Source organism: Scomber japonicus, chromosome 9, assembly GCF_027409825.1.
Source record: "Scomber japonicus isolate fScoJap1 chromosome 9, fScoJap1.pri, whole genome shotgun sequence".
In the NCBI taxonomy this organism is placed as follows: Eukaryota; Metazoa; Chordata; class Actinopteri; order Scombriformes; family Scombridae; genus Scomber; species Scomber japonicus.
The window spans coordinates 21,589,256-21,611,479 of NC_070586.1; the positions used below are offsets into that span (position 1 = coordinate 21,589,256).

At 40.8% G+C, this 22,224-nt stretch overlaps 3 protein-coding genes across 3 annotated transcripts in view; 2 read left to right on the forward strand and 1 right to left on the reverse strand.

Annotated features, from left to right (window-relative positions):
- Nucleotides 1-9,022, forward strand: part of ank1a (ankyrin 1, erythrocytic a) — a 92,705-nt gene extending 83,683 nt beyond the window's left edge. The window contains exons 38-44 of the mRNA XM_053325545.1: nt 1,782-2,421; nt 2,713-3,099; nt 4,286-4,511; nt 5,463-5,546; nt 5,738-5,878; nt 7,265-7,365; nt 8,592-9,022. Of these exons, the coding sequence (XP_053181520.1) occupies nt 1,782-2,421; nt 2,713-3,099; nt 4,286-4,511; nt 5,463-5,546; nt 5,738-5,878; nt 7,265-7,336 (1,550 nt within the window). The 3' untranslated portion in view covers nt 7,337-7,365; nt 8,592-9,022. The remainder of the gene's footprint in view (nt 1-1,781; nt 2,422-2,712; nt 3,100-4,285; nt 4,512-5,462; nt 5,547-5,737; nt 5,879-7,264; nt 7,366-8,591) is intronic.
- Nucleotides 9,023-13,030: 4,008 nt separating this feature from the next.
- LOC128365300 (eukaryotic translation initiation factor 4E-binding protein 1-like) lies at nt 13,031-17,190 on the forward strand. The gene is made up of 3 exons (XM_053325977.1): nt 13,031-13,480; nt 14,712-14,903; nt 16,620-17,190. Exons 1-3 carry the CDS (start codon nt 13,348-13,350, stop codon nt 16,649-16,651), a joined length of 357 nt encoding a protein of 118 aa, XP_053181952.1. The 5' UTR covers nt 13,031-13,347; the 3' UTR covers nt 16,652-17,190.
- Nucleotides 17,191-19,916: 2,726 nt separating this feature from the next.
- Nucleotides 19,917-21,695, reverse strand: spaw (southpaw). Its single transcript, XM_053325974.1, has 3 exons — nt 21,422-21,695; nt 20,168-20,982; nt 19,917-20,069 (listed from the first exon to the last, which is right to left on the reverse strand). The coding sequence occupies exons 1-3, from the start codon at nt 21,693-21,695 to the stop codon at nt 19,917-19,919; spliced, it is 1,242 nt and encodes a 413-aa protein (XP_053181949.1).
- Between the last annotated feature and the right edge of the window lie 529 nt (nt 21,696-22,224).

Below are 22,224 nucleotides of genomic sequence, written 5' to 3' on the forward strand. Positions count from 1 at the left end.
TTCTTACCGCAGTCATTCACAGTTTCATCTGCAACTTATCCATAATGTAGTGAAGATGCTTATATATAGGTAAACAGAAATTCAGTTGATTTCAGTTTATTTTACCATAAATTACTATCATTAAAGCTAGAGATGTTTTTGTTGCAGATTTTATTATGGAGATTTGAACTTCAACTTCAATGTCAAATATAAAAGTGTTATTTGGAGTTTAAACAACGATCAATAAATTGTGATAAGGGTGTATACAATTTAAAGGAGCCTGACAGAACCGATACCTCACTATCTTCTGTTACAATGCAATTGCCTATCTAAAACATGTATCTGATTTATATATATATATATATGTATGTATATATAAGAATACACACATATATATATACATATTCAAGTATATATATATATCTATATCTCTATATGTATATTCAGGTATATATTCATTATATATTCATTATTATTAGTCTCACTTGACTGCAGTTGAGGGGCTGAAAAGAGAGAGTGCAGAAAGTAGGACAAGAGGTCTTTCTGGTCGCATGGTGTCACAAATATCTACTGCACCCTCAGCAGTACTCAACAGCAATACTGCCAACCATGAATCAAGTTTCCCTCCAGGCTCTGTACAGTATACACATACTCTATCTATCTATCTATCTATCTATCTATCTATCTATCTATCTATCTATCTATCTATCTATCTATCTATCTATCTATCTATCTATCTATCTATCTATCTATCTATGTCAGGTGGATTTTTCAACAGTCTCACACTGACAGAGAAGCTTTTTGTGCAATATGCAGTTATTTAAAAGTCCTTCTTGCAGCTGTGGCCTTGTGCTGTTCCGTTTTATCAGGCCAGGTCTACCTTTCAGAGACAGTTGTAGGAGTGACCTGAGTCCACAACACATTAACAGTGTACAGTTTCAGTTAATATGATCACACTTTATGTTTGAGGCAGCAATGATGCGGCTTTCACAACAGATGGAAAATCAAGTCTATTGTTCATTATTTGTGTGCAATTATCAGCAAAATCAATTTTAATGTTTATAGCTGTGTTGTGTTTATTGCATTTTAGAAAAAATATTATATTATGTGAGTCAATGAGAAACCAGGCTGCTGTGTGCAGTGAGCTGTGTGTGTGTGTACTTGTGTGTATGGAAGGAATGAGATTGCCTGCGTGCATGCTCTCCAGCCTGACAACAATATTAACCTGCCTGTTTTTGAGTGGGGTTGAATGCATGCCTCTGTGAGTGTGTGTGTATGTGTGTCAGTATGAGGCAGAGAGTGAGAGTGCGTGCTTATGGCATGTGTATGCGTGACTAAGTGTGTGTCCCTGCTGGACAGGTGTGTGTCCCAGCCCCCAGGTTGGGGGCAGAGGCAGTAATTCCTGTCCGTGTCCCTGCAGGTGGCAGCCAGCAGAGCAGCATCAGTCACTGCTGGGCCCGAACCTCAGTCTCAGTCTGGCTGTGTCTGTTGCTGCTGCCGCTCCTGCTCTCACCGTCAGCGCTGGCTGATCGAGCTTGACAATCCCTCTTTTAAAAGCCGCCCTTGCTCTCTTGTCCTAAGCTCTTTGCACCTGTATTCCAGCTCCTATTGTCTTGGCCCTCCCCTTTCTCCCTCGCCATTCCTTTCCCATTTGTCCCTTCAGCCTCCTCTACTCCTCCCCTATATGCCCAGCTCCTGGGCAGGGGCACTTACCCCCTCCCTGGGTCCCGGTGCTGTAGGGATGAGGTGGGGAGCGAGGCGGGGGGCCAGGTGTCAGTGTGCCTCTCTCTGTCTCGCTCCAGGTTATGGTCTCGTGCAGGACGAGCTTCTTTCGCCGGCCTCCATGCAGTACAGCCTGCCTTCCCCACTGGGCGCTGAGCCATACTGGCAGGAAGTCTCCAGTCTGGATTGTGCACCCATTGCCACCACAGAAGAGGACACCCTCATGGAGATGTCTGATGTTCAGGTGTGGCCCTCAGGCAACAGCCCCTCCCTGGTGCCTGTAGAGGACTCCTCGCTGGAGTGCAGCAATGCTGATGATTCAGAAGGCCTGCTGGGGCTGCCGTATGGAAGTCTGGGTCGGCCGGCCAGTCAGGCCAGCGCAGCCAGTGGAGGGGGTGGGGTGCTGAGTGGCTCCATTGAGCTACCCGAAGATGATTCAGAGATGGGTGTTGACTCGCTCAGCACTGCCACGCCAGCCTCACTTGGGGGCACCATCGCTGGGATCAATCTTAATGGGCTGAACAATGGTCAGGGGTCAGAGGCAAGTTCGGAGATATCAGCTGTCATTAGTACGACTGTTGGAGATGCTGGAGGAGGAGGAGGTGGAGGAGGGACGGGCTCAGAGGAAGGGCTTTCTCTTGTTGCAGGACAGCAAAAGGTGTATGCTCGGCTGAGTGAGTCACCTGGTCTGAGCTGTGTTGCAGATCGGAATGGAGACAGGTGAGTTTAACCTCTGACTGCCTGTCAGGTAAAGTCACAATCACACCAGCAAAAACAGTAAACCTGTGCTAACATCCCATTTATCTTTATTGCATGTCACTGGTAAATTGGAGAGTTTTTTTAAATTCCTTGAGTAGGTTATGACTGCTAAGATGTTATGATAAGTTTCTTTCCAGGGAACAAACATGTACATGCAGTAAATGCTGTAACTTCACATGGTCCATTGTTCTGGATGGTTGACACAGATTTTGCTGAGATGCACACCCTCAGGGATCCAATCTTTCCTTCCAGGTCAGGCAATGGTGGAAACGGAGGTGGTGGTGGCTCTTTCCTTTCCTACCTGCAGGAACAGACAGGCCCAGGGTGGATCCCTGTCACTGACCCTACTCAGGCCTGGGTGGGCAGTCAGCCTAAACCCAGGCAGGCCATCGATAATATGATGTCGTCAGTACGTAATGCCATGGAAGGAGACCTGACCCACGTGTCCCAGGAGGCCTTGCTGCAGCCTGTAAGGGACATGGGGCACTCTGAGATCTTACGGGGGCACTTCAGAGGTACTCAGCCATTTGAGAAGGGTTTGGGCTTCCCACACAGAGTACCAGAGCTGAGGGCCTGGGATGATGTGCGCCTAAAGGGCCAGGTGAGGAATTTGCTTCTCTCATGTACAATGAGAGACAAGTATGTCTTCTACAACACATCAGTCATACAGGAAATTACACATTTTAGGGGAGGTAAATGCTACATAGGCCTCAACTGCTGCAACTGCAAAGCCAGAAAAAAGCACTTAAACTCTGGTGTCTCATAGGCTCAACATGTCTGATAGATGCTGTCAAGTACAGTAAAAACTAACAGATGTATGTATGTTTATTTGGAAGATACTATGTAGCAGACTGGCCACAATGTTGATCAGACAGTCTGGTATATTTTCAGTCAGTAGTCCTGCCTCTCCTAGATGTTAAAATTTAAATTAAGACCTAAGAACATACAGAAAGCAAACACAAACACACACACACACACACACACACACAGAGAGAGAGAGAGAGAGAGAGAGAGAGAGAGAGAGTCTAGGGCCCAAGATGGGCACAAACAGCATGTCCAGCCAAATATAGCATGCATTCTCACTGTCCTACTCATGTTACATGATCCCCATCAATCCCACGTGTTAGCTTTCTGGCCAAACACTGACACATCACACTGTAAAGGACAATCTCGGTCGTGAAATTGTGTGAGAGCAGAAATAGACTTTTGCTTTTAGGGCTTTTGTGTGCTCGCTTTTATACGTGTGCATTTAGCAGTGATTAAAGAACTAGTTGGTCCAGTCTCACGTTAAATTACTCTGGACATTGTGTGTTTGCCGTTATGTGTAATTGTGTCTGCATAGTGACTGTTTTTTAAGAAATGTGCCTACAAGATTGTGTGGATGAGAAACACTTTGTAGTTATGAGTACCTCAAGGAAGTTAGGTTGCAAGTATCTTACTGCTCTAACCCCAGCATACAGAGCTTCGAGTAGCCAGAGGTATTTAAAGCCCACAAATCACATGGTCAGAAGGACAGAGAGGTGGGAATACAAGCCTCCCAAGGTTGCTTTTGCTTGGATTTAATGTCACTGCGTGGGTACTCCTGACCTGACGGTGGGGAGGAGAAGGAATAGAGATCTGAGGAAAGGGCCCACTGCCCCAGCTAACAGAAGAGGGATATGAACTAAAAAGATACAAAACCAAAGTGCGAATGCACGCCTGACAAAAGGCTGGGGGCTGCAGCTGTTGCCTTCTCTCTAGTTAGGAGAAGTATTGTGTGGGAACTAGGAGGCACTGAGGGCTGTGTCCACATACACGGGCTACGTTGATTTGCTGGAGATTAAAGCGGAGCAATGTGGGCCCTGGTGACCGAGCTCCTCTTCAGCTTCGTGCTGCTTGCTTTCCTGGTCATCAGCTGTCAGAATGTCCTCCACATAGCCAGCGGCTCTGTGCGGTCTGTGCTCACCTACATACATGCTCAGCTGGACCGTGAGCTCGGTGAGGTTGAGGGAGTGGCTGACGAAGAGGAGAATGTCACCACAAGAGTGGTCCGCCGAAGAGTCATCCTCAAGGTACCACCAGCAGAGATGAAAAGAGAGAGACAGAGGAGAGTCAAACAGATATTTTGAGAAAGGATTTACTGGCAGGAAAAGGGAGATAAGGAGAAAATACTGTTTGTTGAAAGGCTGAGCGATGAAGGCAGGAATGATACAGGATAGGTTTTGTTGTAATAAAGCTAAATGACATTCAGGGTCTTCTGCAACAGAGTGGACTGGGTATAACTTAAGTGGTAGTGAGGAATAATTTAAAACACTGTGTACATTTTGGAAATGCTGCATGAGTTGGACAAAAAAGTATGGATCTAGTTAATACATCAATAACAATTCATGCTGCAACTATTGTACTGTAAGTGAGAATGTGGCAAAGTTTGACTTGTGCTGTGACGGATGTAAATAGATTGCCTTGGGCTCAACACGTTCTATAAAAAAAAACCTGATGGACTCTTCCTTGTTCTCAGCTCACTTGTCTGGCTGCAGGAATTTCTCTGATCTTATAAATAGCAGGGTTGACACATTCTTGGGTTTATTGGTACTGTTATGAACCTCATGGACTAATTATTAGTGTAACTAACAAACATTAGTGAGCTCCATGGGTCTCAACTGCTGGATTTACATGCTTCCACAAACAACCCTCTAACCCCTCACCCATCTGTCGCTCGTCTGCTTCTCTGCATTTCTAATTAGCAGAGTTTATGGTATGCAAATAATTACACAGTGGCAGCTGTGACAGTTACTTTAACATGCTTTAGGCCCATAATTGGCTGATTACATATTTACTTTCAACCATCCTGAGTTTACTATACTTTTTATAATTTGAGAATTCATATATTGTAAATTAAAGTCCAGCACTTTCAAGAAGATACAGACACTTTACTTAAATAGTTCTTAGATTCAAATACAAAGGCAGTGCAGTGTCTGCTTTAATAAAAGAAAGGTAATTTGGAAATACTTCCCTATCCACAGGGTGATGAGGTTGAAGATCTTCCTGGGGAACAAGTGAGTGAGGAACAGTTCACGGATGAGCATGGCAATATTGTCACAAAAAAGGTAAGCCAACATGTTTTATTCTGTTTTCGTAATTTCATGTGCAGGGACAACAACTATTACAGCCATCACCATTTCTTTATATTTTAACCAACTTTTCATCTTTCACTTCCATATCCACTCTCTGCTTTCACCCACCACTCTCTCCCACCCTCCCGTGTGCGGTTGTGTATGTGCATCTGCGTGTGTGATAGGTTGTGCGTAAGGTTGTCCGCAGAGGGAAGGGTTCAGGTGAGGAGGGGGTTCAGGAGATGAGCGTGGAGGATGCCAACGAGCTGGAGATGGATGCTGAGCAGTTCATGAGCTACGCCATCCTGGGCCGGGACAGCGGCAAGGTGGGCTTCTGATCTGCAGACAGCTCTCTATTTGCAACACCTGAGGCTCCCATTAGCTAGGACATGCAGGGAGCACTTAAAGCCCAAATGGACTGAATCAAATCAGATGATAACTGAGCACCATCTGATGTTGACCTGTTTGATTTAAATCCATCTTGTACATTGGTGCTACAGGGGACTCTGTGCTGCAGTGAGTTTGAAAGTCTCACCTCTTTGTGGTTTCACAGGCATCCCCTGAAGGTCCTTAAGTAGCTTAACCTGCATGAGCTTCAGTATGGTGTAGTGACAGGCTGAGAGCACAGTCTGTGTGAGTTCTCATGATTTTAAGGCTATTGTGTCTGTCCTAAACTGGTAGAGAAGAGTGAGTGTGAAGTATGTTTGATTAATTGTTTGATTGGTGACACTGTTATATTAATCTCCAGTCAGATATCCCTGCTCATCTTCTGTATGCAAGAGAAACTAATGAGTCCAATGGCACTGGTGCTGTTATTGCTTTGGGTGAAGTGTTCATAGCCAATTCGAGGTTTCATCATCTTAGTCATTACAAAGCTGCATCTTATCTCATCATGTTTATTTTTTTGCACATTGATGACTGAATGAATCCATTTTGGCCCCATCACTTATCTCAATGGCTCCTCTGTCTATTTTACCTTCATTAAAGTCTGTGGTCCTTCAACTCTTACTGTGTGCTGTATCACTCGAACCTACAAGACTCTCTGATTCAGAGCTGGCTCAAATACTATTTGTCATGCAAGCATTTTCATATCTGCATAAAGTAGCAGATGGTTGGGCTTTAACACATTAAGATGATTCATACTTCTAGGTGTCCATCAAAGAATGTGTTGTTATGATTGTATAAACTTTGTTGCACTTAGTGTTTTGTTTTATGTGGCCAAATCCCGACCATCTAGCTCCAGAAATCAAATCAAAATTGTATTTACAAATATTATTTGATACAAGTCTCTGAATTCGAAATTCTATAGATGTTTCTGTTTCTTATCTTCAACTGTCTTTCCAGCTGCCACCCATCACTTCTGTTCTTGCTTGACTGTTTATACATAATTTCTTTCTTTTTTCATCCTTTCTTCTCTCTCCACTTATTTATCTCCCACATTTCTGTTTTCTTCTCCTCTGCTGTCTTTTCTGTTGTTTATCCTTTCTTCCCTCATGGCACTATATCCTTCCTCTGTCATTCCACCTGTTTTTTGTCCTTATCTCTCTGCCTTTGTCACTTCTTTTCCTTCATTTTCCTCTTTCTTCAACTTTGTCCCTTACTAACATTCCCTCAACCTCTTGTCCTGCCCTTGTGATCCCTACTTTCCTCAATCCTTCCCCCTTGTTCTCCCTGCACCTCTCCTGCTGCCAACCCTTTTCCCCCTGATGAAGTCCGATTCTGTGGATGTGAAGAAAGGTGCTCAGATAGTGAAATGTGCCACTCTGCGGAGAGTTAAGCAGTGAGGCAGACTGAGAGTGCTGCGTCCCCGCAGGTAGGGGACTGATCCACAGTGCCTCGTCTGACCTGTGGGCAAGACCATTTAATCCAGTCTCTCTGGATTAAATGCACACTAAATTCAGTACTAATGATATGTAATGTGATGCTAGCACAGAGTGACACATGAATCTTCAGTTTGACTAACTACGCAAATTTAAGAATAAAATAAAATAAAAAAGAAGAAGAAAAAAAAGAAATTAAGTTCAAACAATAATGAATGAAACTCTGGAAAAGGAACCCACTAACTGATGACAAAATATTAAAGTCTGATTAATATAGATCTGAATTTGATATGCAGACCTTCAGTCAGTATCAAAGCAGGTTGTATGCAGTAAGCAGACTTGTCAATACAAACCTGAGGTGATCTTTTATGTAATCATGTAAACACATCTCTTACAGCATGAATAATAAAAAAAAATCAGGCTGCTTGCCCTCTAGCAAATGCTTTGTCATGTTTATCTCAGATGTATGGAATTATAATGGCAGGCATGCAAATGCATGTACTGAACATAGAGTAGATCTTTGTGATGATTTTTCTATGCAATATAATTTTTCAAAAATGGTACAGAAATATAATTCCATACAACACAAGTTTGATGCAAACAAATCGTCAATGATTTGCAATAAATGTAATTTGGCCAATTGATTTCGTTGTGCATGTTGTGACCAGCTGGAAAAAAGAGTTGGCACAATGTGCTCACAGCAGAAAACAACAACCAAAAATGATCCTGTAAAGAGACTGCTCTCAAGGTCAATGCTGCAAGGCCAGTTGCTGTGTTTGAATTGCTATCTGGAGCCACCATGGTGTGTGTGTTCGTGTATGTGTGTGTGTCTGTGTGATTTGCCCTTTCTAACATGAAGGCCATGACATTCCTGAGATTACAAATATTTCAGCCAACTCACAATTGAATGTTAAACTATTATACTTTGCCAGTCATAATTGCTTGCTTTTGCAGAACTTATGTTTTTTTAGACTGTTCAATAAGAAGATGCTGGGTGATATTTGAGCATCAACTAGTGATAAAATTGAAAGATTGATATTTTAGCCAAATCTGGTAGCAATATACATATGTTTGACGCAGAATGCTCAAATTTACACTGCTGTTCTGCTGCTTGCATGTCACATGCTCAGTAGATTCTTCATGAGTTTTTGCTCTGATCAGCTGTAGCAAGAAAAATGTGCAGCTTGTCCTGAATCAGCATGTTTTCCTCTCTCCACAGAGTTCTCCGCAGGATTCAACCCCTTCACCAAAACCATCCTACATGGACACATGACCAGCAACAGCTGACAGACGGAAGAACACACATAAAAAGGCAGATGGACAGAAATGAACGGCAACAGACACCAACTTAATGACAACCACTGCGGCTATGCCGACTATCAGCACGCACCAGAACAGAAGGATATGGATTTACTTGTAGTTTTTATTACCTTTTTTTTTAAAAGAACCCATTGGGGGAAAAAATATCTACTAGTAGGCTAAAAGCATGATTTTCGTATAAAACAAAAAACCAAACACAAACAAACAAACAAACAAAAAAAAAAAACTAGCAACCAAAACGTGCTTCCTGTTATCTGTATCAGCATGAGTGACTGCTGCCGCATGGCCTGTCTTTAACTACAAACACTGAGGGAATACATGGGGTGGGTAAAAGGGTGGGGAGGGATGGGGAGGAGACACTGCTGTATGGGACAGGCATGCAATGTTGGGTATGGTTAATCACTGGCCCGTTTTCTAAACAAACAGGGAACTGTTTATCAAACTTAAGAAAAAGAGAGACTAAAATAACAAGAATTACATAATCTCTAGGCAACAGGATACCCCCCCCCCCCACCCGCCTCCCTGCCACACTCTTCCAGCTAAGAGAATCACACACTAGTTTTAAACCTGTCCCAGTGCTCTCAAAGTCCAGTAAAGCTACAATTATCACCCAAGGATATCGGTGTTGTACATAATATCGTATGCACTAAAATGCTCTACGCAACTGTGTGTTACGTGTGTTGTTTATGTTATAAGATCCCTATGCGATGCCACTGATGCTGCTGTTTCAGGTACATAAGGAACTCCTCCCTATTTTTCTTGTTTGGTTCATTCTGTCTGAACCTATATATTATTCTATATATCTTGAGATCTTTGTGGGTACAAGAACATGCAAATGTTGTGTCGCTCTGCCTGTTTTAAACGTCAGACTTTTGTGTGTCAGGTTGTTTGTTTCTTTGTGCTTTTCATGTGCTTTTTACCCTTTGCTTTTGATATGTCAACATGTAGAGGGAAGACATCATTTACTGTACTATGGGTTTTTGAGCTTTGGGAGGCAGGTTTCTGCAGAGAACCTGCCTCCCTGACCTTCTCTGAGATTGGTTTGCCTTGTGGAGAGGGTGGAAATAAGATATACCACGAATGACAGATTACCATGAGAGATTAACCTTCTACCATCCCATTCCTCCACCTTATCTTGTCACCAGTGTGTTGTATCCATGTGAGGTTTGTGTGTTGATCAGATGTTTGCCTGAGCCAAAATTCCTATACCTCTCTTCACCTTCAATCTTACCCTTATGGCCCTACCTCTGCCTCTCACCCCCCCATCCCCTCACCCCTCCAGTCAGCCTCTTAGAGTAGATGTAGCAATCCTGTCCACCACCAGCAGGGGGCAGGATCTCACCTCCAGCTGTTTGACCTCATCATGCAGTAGGCCTATCTGATAACTGATACACCACCACCCATGTGGTGAATTTATAGACCATGTCTCCACCACCACAAGATGTCACTTGATGAGGGTAACGTAGCTGAAATGCTGGTAATTATGTAGCACTGGTTTGACTGGGTAAAAGATGAAGAGTCAGCTGGAGAGAGGAAAGTGTCCTGTCGAGGGTCAAGGACGTGTTGAGCTTTGATGTTTGTCTCCTTGGCAATTCTTTGAAGGGTAGCAAAGACAGTCAGTCAGTCAGTCACCAATCACTGTGATGAGAAACTGTAATACTGACCCGCAACTGTGAGCCTGACCCTTCCCGAAGCGTGTCTCTTATTTTTACTTTTTTCATGATTTTACTGTCTTAACTGTACTTCAGAAGAAGCAATAACTGCTTACAAAAGGAAAGGATTGTTTGAGCATGTGTGTGTGTGTGTGTGTGTGTGTGTGTGTATGTGTGTGTGTGTGTGAATTTGTGTGTGACAGAATTTTAGTATCATCATTATGCTCTTCCAAAACTCTGGCTTTCAGTCTGTTTATTACAGCTTTAGGCTACTCCTCACTCCACTCAGAAATGATGTCAATACATTAGTATCCCACATTTTATCACTTTGCCTCTCTAAAAAAGAAAGCTAGTATGTTTTAAGGTTGTTTTACAAAAATTACTGTTTATCTTTTCCTCACAAGATTTACAGTTTTTACAGTAAGACTGGGCAAATACTGATATGACTTCATACCAGGCATTCCATGATCTGCAAAGTGCCCAGTGTCTGTTTTTGTGACTCATCAGGGAATGGAGGTGTGTTAAGTCATAGTTTTTAACCTTAATGGCATCTTGAAAGAAATCCTACTGTATGCATGTGTGTGTGTGTGTGTGTGTGTGTGTGTGTGTGTGTGCATGCGTGCGTGTGTGTGTTGGTGTGGGTGTGATTTTAATATCACATATAAGGTCCTGGATAACGGGACAATGAAGTTGTGATAATATCACAGGAAGTAATATTGCAAATGGACTAAGAGCAGAGGCTCTCACACTATACGTGTAACACTAGTTCACATATTTTTAATAGTTGATTTACCTCAATAAGCGTGCCATCTCATATTATATCAATTATCTACAATATGCATTCATTTCAAACGTTCTTTTAAACATTGAAGGCTTTATTATAGAAGCATTTGTAAGTCACAATAATGTTGCAATAAGCACCCATCCTTTAAGTTCTTGTTTAGTACGGCTTTCCAGCCAGAGATGATGAATGTAAAGTCTTGGTATAATGTAAGTCTTGTTATTAAGTAGTCATATGTGTTGGCTCTGTAACTATAGTAGATAATAGAGTATTCACTCTGTTGTTCCAGCTCAATATCTGCTGATGATCATCAAACATATGACTTCATTCTCATTTCATTACAGACATACATGCAAATCATGTCATCAAGAGGAGAGATTTAAAGACTGAAGACTCAGACAGGTTTTTGACATTTTAATAATTATCCCTTCATCAAATATTATTTCTATTTTATTATCTTTTTCAATAACCACAAAAGTCAGATGTCAATAATTAGTACACAGGTTTACACAACAGTGTAATGGTGTATTACCCCTTATGTCATAACATACGGTTTGCTCTCTAAGGGCTTGGATTTGTTTCTGAAGCAGGGGACATTTATAAATCCACTGCTGATGTCAGGGATGGAGCGAGGGGAGAGGCGGGGGGTCTGATGAAAAGAAAAATAAGGGGGGAGGAACAAAGTTAGACGAAATTGTGTGGAGACTTGGTGGCTCCGATGGCTAGTCTTTCAAGATGACAAGCATTTTTCTTCAACACAGCCCACCCCTGATGTACTTCTGACCCCTTACTAAATATGAGACTGAGCCAATTCTAAGGCTTCCACATGGTGACAGTTTGAATGTGGATTGAACAGAAGAGTTGCAGAGTGAGGAGTGGTCACAACAGGAAAATAAATAATGAAAAGCCCTGCACTGAGAGATGACTGAGGCGATGCCATGCACCAAGTTCATGCAAAAATATTAACTGTTGCAAAAACTAGAGAACACATGTATATTCCTTTTAGAATGGATTGAAGACATTATTAACGCAATAGCATATTACTCAATACTAAGGAATGCAACTGCACACATGCACAGAAAATGTTTTTAACGTAAAAGGCTATATATATATGAAATATATGAAAATATATATATATTTACTTAGAATGCTATGCACCCTTACTTGTCAACTGGGATTCTAGTTATGTTATGGATGTACTTTTAGCATCATACAGCTGTAGCTACCAAGAGACTGTTGAGTTCTGGGTAATGCCTGCAACCTGGGGATAAATAGGGGTCTTGTGGGTATTTTAACTTGTTTTGTTTGCTTTTTTTTATTGTTATGGAGAGTCAAACATGAATTTAAAATATACATGTAAAAGCCTTTTAATCCAATCAAATCCGAGGACATCTATTGACAATTTACTCTGTACACCAGCTCAACATTTACAAAATTAATAAAGAAATGAAATGTCTTTGTGTATGCCGTGTATGGTTTTCTGTGAGACACCCACATCACGCACACTGCTCATGCTCTCATTTATTTTGAATACATTACCCTCAAAGCATGCTGCTAACAGACATGCTGGATTTACCTGAAACTTCTCCTCTGCATACTCCTGAGAAAAAGGACTTTCACCAAATTTTAAATATTGAAGTGGAGCAACTCATGTAAAACATACATATAAATAGACAAATAAATGGTCATGTGCACAGGTGGCTAGACCCTGTTTGGTTACAAGAATGGTTAGATTCTGGTGTTGGTGTTGTGTGTTCATTTTCACTGTTCTTGAATGTTTATGTAACTATATGCAGTGTGCAGAAGCTGTACCTGCCAGTAGGGGGCGGAATAACTCCACTTTGTCTGGAGCATTTTCCGATGCAGCCTGTCTGTCCTTCTGTGTGTCTGTATGTTGTTTTGTGTGCATGTTGAGGCTGAGTGGAAGTGGAGGAAGGTGTGCTCAGGTCCTTTTAACAAAGACCCTGGACACTTTGTGTGTGTGTATGTGTGTGTGAGAGAGAGTGCATGTTGTAATATGACACATTTTGATACTACCTTCCATCATTTGCACTTTTGAAAAAGAGGTATTTATTTGTATTTATCTGAGCCATCCTGTTCAGCTATTTGACACAGGCGCGTTCTGGCTTTGTTGTTTTGTAAAAGAAAAAACAACAACAGGAGTTTCCGCCTGTTTCTAGTGATTTAGTTAGCTAGATATACTTTATTTTACTTGAGAGAAGATGTCTACTGACTGCCAGAAGACCACTGCCAAGGCCATCCCGTCTAAGAGGGTGACTATCAGCGACGCGGAGCACATGCCCCACGACTACTCCACTACTCCCGGAGGGACGCTGTTCAGCACGACCCCGGGTGGTACGTAGTGTTGTTTGGTTTATAGATATATATGTAGGTGCTGTAGATTTGCCCACGGCGATATGTGTCTTACTCTTGTCTGCTAAACATCTGTCAGTGAGTGGAGACAGTTTTCATGCTAACTCCATGAGGTTGTCTGCTGTCAAACGCTGCAGCACAACCAGCTGCTAACTGAAGTTAGCTGCTAATGCTAACTAGCATGTGTGTGGAGACTGGAGAGAGACACAAACACTGACTGCACACAATAAGAAGTTATGACCCACTGCATGTGATTATTATATTCTCTCGTTGCTGTGCTGCTTTCTTTATTAAATGAGATGTGTTCTTCAGAGTTTTGATTGTGGACTGCATCAGCTGATTTATGAAATGGTGGAAAGTACAAAGAAAAGTGCATGTACTCAAGTACTGTACTTAGTTTCAAGGTACTTGCACTTTGAGAATTTCCCTAATGTGCTATTTTATACACACTGACACAATGGTTTGGCGCAACCAATGGATTCCAACTTTTTTGAATTTTCATGTCACACAAAAAGCAGTGTGTAGTTAGGGTCACTTTTTAAGATGTCTGAATTGTTAACAGCTCCACCAAATATTATTTTTTCTCCTCTAAACTTCTCCCATGGTTTCATTTCAATAAAAGATCTAATATTAATAAAAAATAAAATTAATTTTCTTCTTTCCTCTTCTATTAATCATCTCACAAACCAAACCCGCAGATTTATTTAGCTAATTTAGATGTATCTATAAGTAGGTAACTGAGCATAAAGTTTCAAATTTCATGTGGTACCCCTCCTCTGTGTGTGTGTACTGTAAATATTTACATGCAGTCTTATATAATACTATACAGTCTATGGTCTGGACCTGGTGTTCCTCATCTTGTGGGAATGCATGTTTATGCAAAGTCACATGTGGGGACTCACTTCCCCATAATATAAATAATTAGGTGAAGATTTGGTTTATGGTTAAGGTAAGGGTAATGTCCTCTGAAGTGATGGAAACACGACTGTGTGTATGTGTGTACTAGAGTTTGTACGCACAACTGATGTACTAATCCCAGCAGACAAATTTGTTATGTCAGTCTTGGGATGCTTTTCAGTTAAACTTCTGCTATAATTGGCATTTGGCAATGCATTCATTATTACATGGTCTTAAGTAAACAGACTTGTTCTCTATTAGTACCCAAACCTTAGTTCTGATCATCTTCCTTTTTTCCTGCCTCTTCACACCTCAGGAACCAGGATAATCTATGACCGAAAGTTCCTGCTGGGGTGTCGCAGCTCTCCAGTGGCAAAGACTCCTCCGCAAGGTCTACCTGTCATTCCAGGGGTAACCAGTCCTCCGTCCAAAGACACCAATGAGAAGGCCCGTAAAGGAGAATCACTGAACAACAACAACATCACTTCACCTGTTGGCAACGACACTGGTAGGATTACAGTTCAGACACACATTACAAGCTGGACCTGAAATCTATGTAGGCCATAGTAGGCCTACATAGATTATGAATCATATTACTATGTTTCTTGCAGATGTTACATTAACTAAAAATAATTATCAAATTATTAATATTTTGATCAATTCTTTAAAATTTTGATTAATCAAAAAGTGCATTATTGTCACTCTCTGACGTTATGTCAAGTTCATTCGTTGTCCTTTCTTCATGCAGACACGTGATCATCAGCAACAAAAAAGTTTAAATGCTAATTTAACCGCTAGTCAAATCCCCCAATGCTTCATTCAGTAGGCTACTGTGGGCAGCACCACTCACGTGCCAATATACTTATAGTCAATCTTGTAAGTCACTGTAATTCAGCTCTATGTGCAACACAAAGAAAACTGAATAGAAAACAATCACATCATGTAAAAGCATAATACTCTGTCATTGAAAAAATAAATAGGCTACAGTAGATGCCTACTTGTCAGGCTAAGAAAGCAGTCCTGCTTTGATGATGGACTTCTGTCTGCTTGTTAAGCTTTTGTGGTCGAGTCATACGTGGCATGTTCTCCCCTCTTTTACTCTCATCTCTGCAAATCTCAGAACAGGGAAGGAGGCAAACCCTGGTCCATTTACTGTGTAACCACATAACCTAGACACGGTGTCATCTCTTTTGTCACTCACTGCCAAGTCCATTTCTGATTTTATTGTTGTTTGCATTAATGACTGTTCTCACTTTGCAGTCCTTTACTTACTTTTTTTAAATACGTTTTTTTAAATTTGAGATATTTTACGTGGTTTCTGGGTAAAGCAGAATAAATCACTATAATCACCCTCCCTCCAGCATTGCAGTTCTGTCTTTCATGGATTATGGAAGCCAGTTTGTAGTTTTGGACACAGAATGCTGCAAGAAGAAAATAGTCTGATGATGAGACTACATTGCCATATTGTTTCACTCTTGTTCAGTTTGACAGCATATTCCTGTTTGACATTTTCTGGATGGGAGAAGTAGTGCTTTTCTGTCCTATTCATTTGATAGTGAGTGAGTCTCATATCAGTTTCACTTAGTGGCACATGGTGGCTGAAGTATTGGTTAAAAGGAGAAGTTAATGTTTTTCATGTTGTTCAAGGAAAAACTTTGCTGTGGCACAAGAAGACGATTTCTCCATTCTTAACTGCTCCTACAAAGCTCTGTCATTTCTCCAACTAGAGAAACAGCCACCAATAAGCACAAAAATGGAGAAGAAAATAATACAAAAAATACAAAGATTCAGAAACAGAATAAGGAAGTGAACCTGACATGTTTTCTCGTTCATTTGTGTTTTCGAATGGATTGACTGAGTACTCACACAATCCCATGAATGTATTCATTTAAAACATACTCATATTTCTGTTGTTTGTTTTCAAAAGGTGTAACTATTTGATGGCCGTTCAAATCAGATAACTGTGATGACACTTAAGATAATAGATAATACCGCAACAAACTTCTTAATCATCATAATTTCACAGAAATATACTTTATATGATGAGACAGTTCATTAATCCCTATCAGTCAATCAATCAGTCAATCAATCAGTCAATCAATCAATCAATCGATCTTTATTTGTATAGTGCCAAATAACAACAAAGTCATCATGTACCTATGTACCTATGTAGTGAGGTTTTTGTGTTCTGTTTGTGAAATGTGTGTATTTGTTTGTTTTTAAGGTGATGATTCACAGTTCGAAATGGACATCTAGATGGTGTTGGAACAAGTATTAAGACTTATCAACAAGATGCTGTGAAGGGAGGCTCAGGAGTACCATCTCTTTTGCCATCATCCATTACATGAAGACGGAAGTTCACCTTTAATATCTCCAGTGTCTCAGTGTTTTAAAATCTGTCCTTTGTCAGCCTGCTTTACTTGTTTTGCCCAGAACAAATCTGGATTCAAGGCTCAAAACTGAGTTATGTGTGATAAAGTGTGCCTTTCTTTACCGGCTACAAATTACACTTCAACGCTGAGAAGTACTTGACACCAACAAAGCCTCATCCCTAAGACCTAAATGGATCAAAAATAAAGATCAAAGGGGGAAAAAATCTATTTGCTAACTTTATAATCATTCCAGACACCTCTCTTCAGATATTGCCTTGAAATGTTCAAGATACTGTATAATTTTTGACTGCTCTTAAAAACGAGTGTCACACAGAGAATGTAGAACATCATTTTGTTGAATTTTGAAACAGATTTTCACTTGTTTGTAGGGTGACAACAGACATTAAAAAAAAACACCATTAAAACAAACATTGTGTGTTTCTGGTGACTTTAGTGCAACTCAGTGTATTGTATTTTTACAATAATTGGGGTCCTGACCTCAGCCAGTTCTCTGGTCTGAATACACATTCTCTTGGACAGTGCTGTGAAAGAGCGTAAAAGCCATAGATTTGGTGATTAAGCAATTGGTCCATTCACAAGTAAAGATTTGATTAACACGATTGAGTGATTCTTATTATCTACAGTAAAGCAGATTTTTTTGGAAGGAGTAAATCTTGACTGATGGGTTGCTTGGCAGCCTGTAGTGCTTCCTGTGCTCCTCTGATTCAGCACAGGTCATATCAGTGAAATTCCTCATGGAGCTCACTGACAACTGATAACCTCAGTCAGCGGCCTGGGGTCAATATGCAACTGTACATAGCTGAGACACACTCCTTCCTTCCTCAGTGGAGAAATGTCATCATGCCACATTTCCACTTCTGCTGTTGGCACCTTGTTGATTCACTGTGCCCAGATAATTCTCGTCTCATAGTTTAAGTAGTTTATCAAGAGTTATATCATTTTTAGGCTCTAAATTACTGTATGAATTACATATTGAACGGATCCCATTTATGTTCGGCGTGCAATGCATTTTTTGACACATTCAGTGTTCTGCCTTTCACAAGTGTAATAAGGCTTTACCTCACATACTAAATAGGAAAAAAAACAAAAACATATTCTTTGATTCAGATACAATAATTATAGGGCTCTGGAAACTACTGTAAATACAACGGTAGATTATTTCAAAGTGTAAAACAAATATAGTACAACTACAGATGTGTTATATTCAACTCAATTCAAAATAGTTTATTTTTCCCTTGTAATGGGAATTCTTATTATTCATCTTCTCTGATCAAATGAGTAACTATTTCATATGATTAGGTGTATGTATGTGTCATAGTCTGCTGACCATTACACCACTTATGTTACATGAAATGCTGATTGAGTGAACATCATGTATGTTATAGTCTAATGACTAACCATCGTCCTGAACACAAAACACAAACAATTAATTTACACACATAATGACATAAATACAAACATGAGAAAGATAAAAAGCATTATAACACACCAGCATTAATAGCAGTAGCCAACAATATTCAACACCACAAAGTGTCATGTAAAACGTGTCAAAAGGCCAGTCCATTACACAAAACTGACCATTTCCTCTACTGTTGCTGATCACAAGTGTAATATCTTCAGGAATAAAATCAAACTTCCTAACATTTGTTTTACATACAGGAAATCTAAACTGCATTTCTGATGATGTAACGATGTTTACTGACATCATTATTGAAATGATATAACAGAATTTTTTGTACATTTTTGACGCAGGGCCTATCACATGGTGAAGACACCAAGCTGCTGTTAGTGTGTGTTGTCTTTTCTGGGGCAACAGTGTTAAGGTCCTTCCACACATTCATGACTACAAATGGCCAAATATTGACATTGCACAGTGTAACTCAAAACCATTGGATAATTAATTCTATGCCTATAAGACATTTGTGAGTGTAAGCCTCTCACTTCTTCCAGACATTATTATGATTTAGGTCAATAAAAGGAAAAGTTACAACAGAACTCTGGTCACATTTTGGTTGTGGTTTGTGTATTGAACAGTTTCATCTGATCAGTTCCAGTCCACCCTATCAATTCTTCACAGTAGCTTCAGCATCCAGACATTTTCACTCTCTCCTGAAAGGTACTGCGCTCTGTTTGTTTGGGGCCTAATCTCTCCTTCTCACCTCTGCTTCCTGACACGTCCCCCACCCCCAACCCAAAATAAACAAGTGCTACAACTATTTTTCTCTCCCTCATTGATCCATTCTTCAGTGCCTTTTTTTCTGTGTGGTTCCACTCTTCCTGGATGTTTGATCACAATCCACAAAAGAAGCCTGGCCAGAAAAGGACACTAATGACCCCTGATGATGTGTGCACAACGGACCCAAAGATGTGGATTGGGGTTGAGGAGAGCACTTGTTAGAGCAGGCAAGAGGGATTAAGATGCAGAAAGTGCTTTTCATTAAGCCTGGAAGATACTGTATAACAAGTAATGTGTATTTCATTTTGTATAATAATATAAGGACCTGTAAGGAAGATTCAATTGAAACTAACAAATTAAATCCAGATAAAAACTGAATTTATATGTATTTTAAATTGCTGATCATAAAGTTTTGCAAAGGAGAAAATACCATTATTTACTCCTTTGCAAAACTTTATGATCCTTATAGGTTTGAATCTTGTATAGTAAAATCTTTATAGCACTGAAAGATTTGACTTTGAAAACCATTTAACTGAGTTCATTTGAACATTTTAACAGTCAATGTTTTGCTATCTCAAAAACTTTATTTCCAGTATAAATATTTTTCACAAAACTAGACAGAAAATTCAAGAATCCAATATTCAAAAAGAATGAAGCACAACTCTAATGTCAAAATATAATGTTTTAATATAGTTTTCATATTTTATGTACAAAATATACATGATATTGTATAAATAGATCAAACATATTTCAATATTTCCATCAATAGACTTTCTCCATACTAAAGACAGAGTGTAATATGGTGTTCCACCCAGTATGGATGAGATATATTTAGGGTTGTTCAGTGTCATAGCCTGTCATTTACATTTTAAATGAAAAGAAAAGAAAGTACAAGTACTATGGTCATCATCTGTTCAACTGAAGTTCAAAACTATGTTCCTTTTAGAGTTGCTCAGTGACAGCCACACTCCTCAACAATCATGTCGACGTGGTGCCGCAGGGACAAATCATCATTCTCATAATACAGCATGGAGAGTGGGCTGAGGCGCGTTGGTACACAGGATGGGCAAGACACTCTTCCTGGATGGTGATGTCCCAAGAGGCTCTGCAAAACACACAAATGAATTAGCAGCTGTACAAAGCCATGAGATGATGTTATAATCCAAGGAATCAGAGGAATTAAAAAACAAGTTATCATTTTACCTGCATGTATGCGTGGTTGGTTGGATGGAAGGAATCATCTAGAGGTGAAGGACACTCTCCCTCACAGCGATATGCATTGAAGCGCTTAGGGTGCACAATCCACTCATCCCAGCCGATGTGTTCGAAGTCCACCCACATGTCCACCTTACGACACAGCGGCCTCTGGATGGTCTCTGCTGCTGGTGCCACAGTAGGTGCAGCTCCACCGGCCACCGTCACCCTCTCCATTCGGTTTCTTTTGCGGCGTCGACTCTGACTGTTACTGCTCGCTCTGTCCATGGTCACATACTTGGAGTTCTCCACTGTATGAATGAGACTATATGCTGCTTGGCCTTCCTGACGCAGGTTATGTTTGAAGAATATGACCATCATGACCCGGTTTGTGGTTGGATGGTGTATTGTTTTTTGGTGTCTTCGCAGATTCTTGAAGTAGGCTTTGTCAGATATCTGCTCTTCATCGCCAGAACCACTCCCTTCATGTATCTCAGGCTCTCCTGAGGCCTCCTGGCTCTGCACTCCATCTCCCTGATACAGCCAGTATTTTAAAAGAGCAGTCACATTAAAAACCTTCCATGCGGAGTTTGTGCTGTTAGGTGATGCGTCAATGCTCCCCAGGAAAAGGTGCTCATCCTGGCATGATGTGCTGTCCTTGTCACAGCTCTGCTTTCGGGAGTGATATAAATCCACAATGGCACGCTTAGAAACAGAGAAAGCTGGTAGTCTGATCCGAAGCTCTGCCAGCTGGATGACATCACTGGTAGAGATGGAAGACATGTCAACCATCACGGTCCATCTCTCACCCACTTGATGGCAACCTAAAAATGAGACAAAACATGTAAATGTAAACTCAAACTCACATAGAGCAGTCAGCCGTCTTGGTGATTCTGGGCAAACCAGATCCCTGGACAAATGTCAAAACACTGGGGTGGGAGGGTGAACAGGACAGGATGTGTATTGAACCCCCCTGTGCAAGGCCGTCTGAGGGCTAATATACACACCCTCTCACATAAAACAGAGAAAGCCTTTAAAGTTGAATAAGCATTTTGACACTTGCTGGGTTGTAAAAAGGGAGGGTCTGATAACATAGATAGTGCACCAACTGAAGAGCTGCTAGAGGATGGAGCACAAGGAGAAACTAACCTATACAGTACATTACAGGGGTTATAGCTAGTGATAAATGTACAGAGGATTAAAACCATATACATGCCATTACAGTTTAAAATATACAATAGTGACACAATTAAGTTTACTCACCTTTTGCCATCAGATTTAAGACGGAGTCTGAGTTGTGTGCTGACAGGTTGTCTCCTGGTATATTTATAGTGTTGACAGCTAGTGATGAAGAATCAGCAGTCGTGAAGGAGCGGTACAGCTGCATCATGTACAGAGGGTATCTGCTGTGATGATTAAAAGAGAGATTTCTGAATGCTAAACCGGCCTTGAGGCCTCTGTGCCCCTGAGTAGAGGAAACGACCCCAGAATAGCAAAGGAGGAGCATGCACAAAACTGTCTGGACTCTAACTTCCATTTCAGTTGAAACTCAAACAAAAACTACTCTTAACAATAATGAGAGAGGCAAAGATCTGCTTCCTTCCTCCAGCTGGTCTCAGGCTGAAATGATGCTGTGTGCAGATGGAGCTCCAGACAGGCCCCTTTATAGTGGACAGCTGCCCTTTGATGACCCCTGACTACTCCAGGCATCTGAACAGCCCCTCTGATCACCAGAGCACATCAGAGGGCCCGAAAAAAAAGAAAACATTTAGCCAAGGTCATTGTCCTGTCAAACTGCTGGAGTTCTTTTATTCATTAAGGAGACTAATCCCATTGAGATGTAAAAACCAGTTAACAAATAGCACTTAAAATGCTGTACGGCAAATTATCACCTTGTAATACAAATTGTGCAAATAAAGGAACTAAGAAAAAAATATAACACCTCAGAAAATGTGTGATAATAAAATGGACAGCACATCTCAGATTTTAGAAAACAAATTATTTATTGACATATTTTAAGAGCAACATATCTGTAGTATTTGCTTGTTCCAGCTAGTGAGGAATGT

Bases quoted from the DNA above. Each gene is read 5' to 3' on its own strand.
- LOC128365300 (XM_053325977.1), top strand. From the start codon at position 13,348: ATGTCTACTGACTGCCAGAAGACCACTGCCAAGGCCATCCCGTCTAAG. The intron at 13,481-14,711 runs GTACGTAGTGTT...TTCACACCTCAG, and splicing joins GTTCAGCACGACCCCGGGTG to GAACCAGGATAATCTATGAC. The intron at 14,904-16,619 runs GTAGGATTACAG...TTTGTTTTTAAG, and splicing joins ACCTGTTGGCAACGACACTG to GTGATGATTCACAGTTCGAA.
- spaw (XM_053325974.1), bottom strand. From the start codon at position 21,695: ATGGAAGTTAGAGTCCAGACAGTTTTGTGCATGCTCCTCCTTTGCTAT. The intron at 20,983-21,421 runs GTGAGTAAACTT...TCTCATTTTTAG, and splicing joins CTTAAATCTGATGGCAAAAG to GTTGCCATCAAGTGGGTGAG. The intron at 20,070-20,167 runs GTAAAATGATAA...TGTGTTTTGCAG, and splicing joins CCAACCACGCATACATGCAG to AGCCTCTTGGGACATCACCA.